General features: G+C 59.7%; 1 protein-coding gene across 1 annotated transcript in view; it reads left to right on the forward strand.

The window, feature by feature from the left end:
* The first annotated feature begins 377 nt into the window (after window positions 1-377).
* TMEM255B (transmembrane protein 255B) overlaps window positions 378-6,286 on the forward strand; it is a 28,366-nt gene continuing 22,457 nt past the window's right edge. Inside the window, exon 1 of the mRNA XM_012661826.1 lies at window positions 378-417. Coding sequence (XP_012517280.1) covers window positions 378-417 — 40 coding nt within the window. The remainder of the gene's footprint in view (window positions 418-6,286) is intronic.

Here is a 6,286-nt window from a genome sequence, read left to right on the forward strand (position 1 = left end):
GGCACCGCCCTGCAGGGCCGTGGGAGGACCGCGCGGGAAGGGTTTGTGCATGTCGTGTGTCTCTGTGCACGTGTGAGTGTATGCACGTCTGTGTGTGTCGGGACCCGCGCGGCCACGAAGCCGGTGGGCGGCGGGTGGGGAGTGGGGGCAGGTGCGGCCCCTCAGGAGCCTCGCGCCTCGCGCCCAGGTCCTGGCTCCGCCGTCCGCGGCGCTGTGGGGGGGGCCGAGGGAAGGAGGAGGGGAATGGGGGGAGGGAGCGGGCGGGCGGGGGAGGAGCGCGGGGCGGGGCGGGGGCAGGGCGGCCCCGCCCGACTGGACGACTGGACCGGTGCGGTGTCGTGGGTCGCTGCCCAGCAGAGGACCTGCGCCCGCCCAAGATGCAGCCGCCGGGGCGCCCTGCTCCGCCCGACACGGCAGGTGAGCGCAGGGGGCCAGGGCGCAGTCCCTCAGGCGGGAAAGGCCCAGCCCCGTTCCTCTCCCAGCCCTGCCCTTGGGACACTGCCCCCGGCCATTCATTCTCCCTGCCTCTGTCTCTGTCCCTGTCTGTGCCCCTCCCTCTCTCCCCTCCCCTCCCTCTCTCAGTCTCAGTCTCTCCGTGTCTCTCTCTGTCCCTCTCCCCTTCTCTCTCTCTCTGTCTCCGTCTCTGTCCTCAGTCCTTCCTCCCTACGTCTCTCTCTGACTCTGCGTCTGTCCCGCCCTGTCCCCCTCCTGGTCACTTGCATTATCAAGAGCCACAGGGAGCCCTTTTCCTATCTCTTCTCCCTCATTTCAGCCTCAGACTTTTCAGGGAAAATTTTGTCCCAGAGAGCCAGGTAGCTTCTTCCTGCTTGGCAGTGACAAAGGTGCTTAAGGCATTTTGCTGCTTGATTTCAGCGCGTCCTTCACACATACGTCCCCCACAAATCCAGGGGATCTCTGACTCTTTGACACCGAATGCACCTCGAGCCAGGCGGGGCGGGGACACAGGAAACCTGTTGCACGTCCGGTTGGGGCTGGGCTTTGGCTCCCTGCCGGGAAGTGGGAGGACTGGAACGATGCCAGTGAGTGTTCCCCAGGGGAGAGGGCAGAGAGGATTTTGAAAAGAAAAGAAAAAAGATAGCTGCATGGTAAGTGACGCTGAGGCAGCCGAGGGAGGGCTGGGTGACACGCGGCCCTGCTGCCCCCGTCGGAGCTGACCCCATGGACACTCTGCCAGCGAACCCCACGACTGTTACTGGAGTAGCTCTGGAAAGTTTCTTTAAAGCCCAGAATAGTTAATATTGTTTTAAAAATAATAATCAAGAAATCTGGCTTCTTTATAAAAGAAACCATTTTGCACCCTCCACCCTCTAAAGCAGAACGTTCGGTGGCCAAGCTGTTTACGTGTTCGCACCCCAGGAAGCTAATACTTTATAAGTGTATAATAATAGTAACTACTTGTTATTATTTTTAACTATGTATTGTATTAGGATGACTTGATGGTTAGTTTTTTCTTCTGACAAAGAAATTTCAACCTTAAAACTTAATCCTAGGGTTGGTCCTTTATTAGAATATGCTAAACATCAGCGCAGCCGGGGTGAAACTACGGGCATTTTTTGCTTTCCATGTCTTTGCTCACTGCTCTGGGCACAGGTTACCTGTCAGCCCGGAGCGAAAGGGAAATCGACAGCGGAGGGTCCGCCATTCTGCCGTGGCTGTCTCACCTGGGGTTATGACCTGGCCAGCATGCTGGGTGTCCTACGGGACCAAGTGAACAGTCTTGTTTGCATTCTTCCAGGTGGGACCAGGTGTGCTGCAGGCCCCTGTGCTCCTGGCCCCTGTGCCCCTCCTCCAGCGAAGGCTGGGAGGAGTGATGCGGTGATAGTCTGAGATAGTCTGCAGAGGATGTGCCTGGGGACAGACTAGAATTAGGAAACGGAGCCAGAGCGCTGAGATGCGGCTGCCAGCCCGGCCAGCTTCACGCCCCATAACTACACCCAGTACACAGCTGGAGCAGCGCTGCTTAGGAGTAACCGCTGGGCCGCCTTGAGGCTCACTACCCGTGATGATTAATAAACCCATGTGTGCATACGACGTACGTATGCAAGACCTTTCCGGCGTGGTGTCTCCCTGGACCCTCACAACAGACTGGGGCGGGGGTGAAGCCAGTGTTGTCATACTTCTGTTTCACAGATCAGGAAACTGAGCGTCACTCTAGTCTGAGATGGGCGCTGGGCTCCAGCGGCGACAGGACAGACCAGGCTCCTGACCCAAGCCGAGTGCTCCTTCCGAGGGCTAGAGGGGTTGCAGGGCTGCCCCAGGGTGGTTGGGAACAGCCTGTGTAAGGTGCCTGCACAGTTATAGACCTGCAGGTGTTTTAATTAATAGGGCACTGTGGTAGGAGCACTTCCCTTTTAACAGTGCACGTTTCTGCTGATGGGATAGGAGAGTCCAGGGAACAATTCCCGTAATTTATCTCTACGTGAGACCCCCTTTCTCTCCCAAACCCAATCTAGAAATGCTTATATTATGGTAATTATAGCAATATCCTACCTCCTTTTCTTGGGTATATTTTTTTTTGTCTTCTTTTTATGCTATGTGATGTATCTATAAGACATATTTGAGGTTGGCATTCTTTTTGTTACCTCTGCTGTATCTGGAGTCAGAATGTTACCATTTGCATCCTTAGAATGAGACTATTCAGAACTGTCCCTTTCTAGTGTCCTGTACAGATTATGTGGCTCTTTCTAGACCTTGTACCAATCATGGAACCTGTGATGAACATGCCATCAAAAAGGGGTGACTCGTACCTTTTGCTTTTCATCTTGTAGCAGTTTTGGGGGGAAGCGTGGGACCCAGGAGAGAGCGGTAAATGGCAATGTTACAGGGAAAATAGTTCATGGGGGGATTTACGTGACCTCAGAGGAGATGCGTCTGACTTTTTGAGCGGTTAGCAAGTTGAGATGTCACTGACTGAATTGCTCAGGCCGACCACATGCCACCAGCCCGGGGGATCTGATGGTTCCCATTCCTGGCGCCAGCCCACCACAGCGGAGCCTCCTGCTTTGAGAACCAGAACGCAGTCGGGGTTCCGCCAGGCAGGTGCCACAGGAGGCCGACACACGGGCCCCACAGAAGGTTCCACCTGTGCTTTTAAGCAGGTGCTGAGTCATTTGGTTAGTTTTTGAGCATAAAAGGTGCGCAATGCATTTAGTTAGGGAAAACAGCAACACGAGATCCTTCGAAAAAGAGAGCATTTGCTTGATAATTTTCTCAAAAACGTAGTCCCATAAAATTTAGTTTTAGAAATCCCATTGCTCTTAAGACACTTAAAAGATTGGAATGGGAACCTAAGCAGAAAATAGTCCAGGAAAAATAGCTGAAGAGGAAATGGCATCAATTAAGAACAATGGGCGTCTGGCTGCGTTCACAGACGGCCCGGCCGGAGTGGTCCGGGCCTCGGGAAGCCGAAGCCAGCGAGGGAGGAGACGCAGGCCGGGCCAAGCCCAGGGCTGCTGGCCAGGGGTGTTCCCCCAGGGGTGTTGCCGCAGGGGTGTGTCCCCGGCCGGACGGCGGCGGTGCGACTGCTCTGCGCTCCTTCACAAAGGCGGCTTCGTCACCTTCCGAAGTACAGACCGACGCATTTTCACTTTGCGTCCATTTGTTCCAATTTACCTGCCTTCTAAAATTAACTCAGCGTGGCGAGCGGGAGGCTCTTCCTGCGCCCTTGTCCCCGCCGCAGGGGACCAGCCGTCAACCGTGCAAAGCCCGGGCAACAACGCAGGGAGAGGCGCCGGGAGTTTCCGGCGCACGCACACGACGCGCACGTGCGTTTCGGAGGCCGGAAGTCGCAGACTGCGCGTCAGTCCGTGCGACGGCCGCTGCGCGTTGTTTCCTCCGTCTTTCCGTCAGCACCGCGTTCCGCAAACATCGCCGCTGCCCTTCGAGCGGGATAAAACCGTGATTTTAACACAGGGGCTCAGCCTTCCTTCCCCTGGAAAGGTATCGTCACCCCGGGACGTCCGAGCCCCTGGGCCGGTGCGGCTCACACGCGGCGAGCGACTGGGGAGGAGGCTCCTGAGGCCGCCGTGGCGCCGGCCGTGGGCTGTGAGAGGCCGGACGCGGGACCTGACGCCGGACGCGGGACGTGAGGCCCGACGTGGGGCGTGACGCCGGACGTGGGATGTGACGCCGGACGTGGGCTGTGACGCCGGACGTGGGGCGTGACGCCGGACATGGGGCGTGAGAGGCTGGACGCGGGACCTGACGCCAGACGCGGGACGTGACGCCGGACGTGGGCTGTGACGCTGTACGTGGGGCGTCAGGCCGGACGTGGGGCGTGAGAGGCTGTATGCGGGACCTGACGCCGGACGCCGGACGCGAGACCTGTCGCCGGACGTGGGGCGTGAGAGGCTGGATGCGGGACCTGTCGCCGGACGCGGGACCTGACGCCGGACGAGACGTGAGGCCGGACGGGGGCCGGAGGAAGGACGAGGCCGGGAGACCTGGAGGCGGAGGTGGGTCGGACCGGAAGCCTCAGGACCGCCTCGGCCCCTGGGCTCGGGGCTCGGGACCCGCCGGCAGCGCGGCAGGGAGGGCTCCAGACTGCGCCCGGCCTGGGCCTCGCGGGCCGGTGGGGGGGTGGGGAGGCTGCGGGCGGAGCGCCCTTCCCGGGAGACGCCCTGTGGGTCGGCCGGGTAGAAGGGCGCTCCCAGGCGACGAAGCGGTCCGGGTGTGCACGTGGACGTTCGTGGGTTCCGGGCTCTGTGAGATTCCTTCCTGAGCGCCGGCCTCCCTCCCTCGGAGGCTCTGACCTTGAGCGGCCGCCGCGCTCCGCTGGCGGATGGCAGAAGCGTGAATCTTGAGATGCCAACTTCTGGAGTGTGACGAACGTCTGCGAGTGACCTGGCCGGTGTCACCCGCGCTGCGCCCCGGTAACATGCGCATGCACGGGCATTGTGTTGATTTTTGGAATTTCGAAGTAGGAGGACGCCAGCATGTTTTTTTACCCCTGTTTTGTTTGGAGTCACACAGGGATCTAGATAATTTAGCTTCCGAGAAACAAACAAAACAAAACAACTGCGCAGCCAGGTTACGCGTGGAGTTCCTCCCCCGTCCTCCGCTCGCTGCAGCCTCCGCCTTGCGGGGAGGTCGAACGACCAGGCAGAGTCTCTGTGGGCGCGAGGGGTTGCCTTGGGAAGGCGACTAGAGGCAGGCTGCGTCCGTGTTCTTTCTGGTTTGCTTTCTTGAGTTCCGTGACGGTTAGGATTAGGTTTGGTTGCAAATACCAGGCATCCAAACACGTGGCTTACAGTCCAGAGGTTTTATTCTGGCGCAGCGAAGGTTGGAGGTGGACAGCTCGGGCTGCCTTTCTGCTCTGCGCTTCCTACCCTGCGGCTTCCTGGCTCAGGCTTCCCTCGTGGCCCAGAATGGCTGCTCGGACTCTGCCTCTGTGTTCACGTCCTGTGCAGCGGGGAGACAGAGGGGACAGGCCTGTTCCAGATACTTTCTGTAGGTCCCAGCCCGTGTCCTCTGCTTAGCGGTTACTTGTCCCAGACTCAGTCTTCCAGCCGTGACAGGCTGGAAAATGTCACTTCCAGTTGGGCACATTCCCACACCCAGACTAGGGACTTTGTGAACACGCGAGGGCGGGGCTGCCGGGGGCCATGGCAGTCTCTTCACGCCTCTCGGCTTTCTCCCAGCCGTCTGGTTCGCTCACTCACTGGCTTGGTGCTGAGCGAGGCCCCGGGGGTGGAGAGAGGAGAGAGGCTCCTTGCCGTGGGGGAGGGGCCGCTCAGTGCGAGGCCAGCACGCGGTGCTCGCAGCGCAGGGGAAGAGCGCAGCCTGCGGGGCCGGGCCGGGGCAGAGGCCGAGGGGCGCTTCAGTCTGCAGCTTGTGTGCCGTGTGAGGACCAGGTGCTGTTTGTGCTGCGAGGGGCTCAGGGGGCCGGGCACGCAGCACATGCCCGGGCAACCGCTGGGTGGGTGTTGCTGTGTGGGCTGCAGGGGTGAAGGCGTCTAAGGGCAGCGCACATAAGCGTGTGAACTGCGCTGGCTTCAAAAGTGAGCCGCCCACACCACCGGCGCTTATTGGGCATCTGCTGTGTATGGTACCGTACAGGCATGAGAGCTGCCGTGGGAACAAGACAGACTCCCTGCCTGCTTCCCTGGGGGAGGACAGACATCGAGGATGTACTACGGCAAGGGGAGAGTGGCAGGGCCAGGCCCAGCCAGGCGAAAGGAGGGGCTCACCTGCAGCAGCGCCTGGAGCTGAGAGACTTGGCAGAGCCCAGGTGGCCAGACGTGGACAGCTGGGAAATGTTAAGGCC

The sequence above is a fragment of the Propithecus coquereli genome, unplaced genomic scaffold, assembly GCF_000956105.1.
Source record: "Propithecus coquereli isolate 6110/MARCELLA unplaced genomic scaffold, Pcoq_1.0 Scaffold738, whole genome shotgun sequence".
In the NCBI taxonomy this organism is placed as follows: Eukaryota; Metazoa; Chordata; class Mammalia; order Primates; family Indriidae; genus Propithecus; species Propithecus coquereli.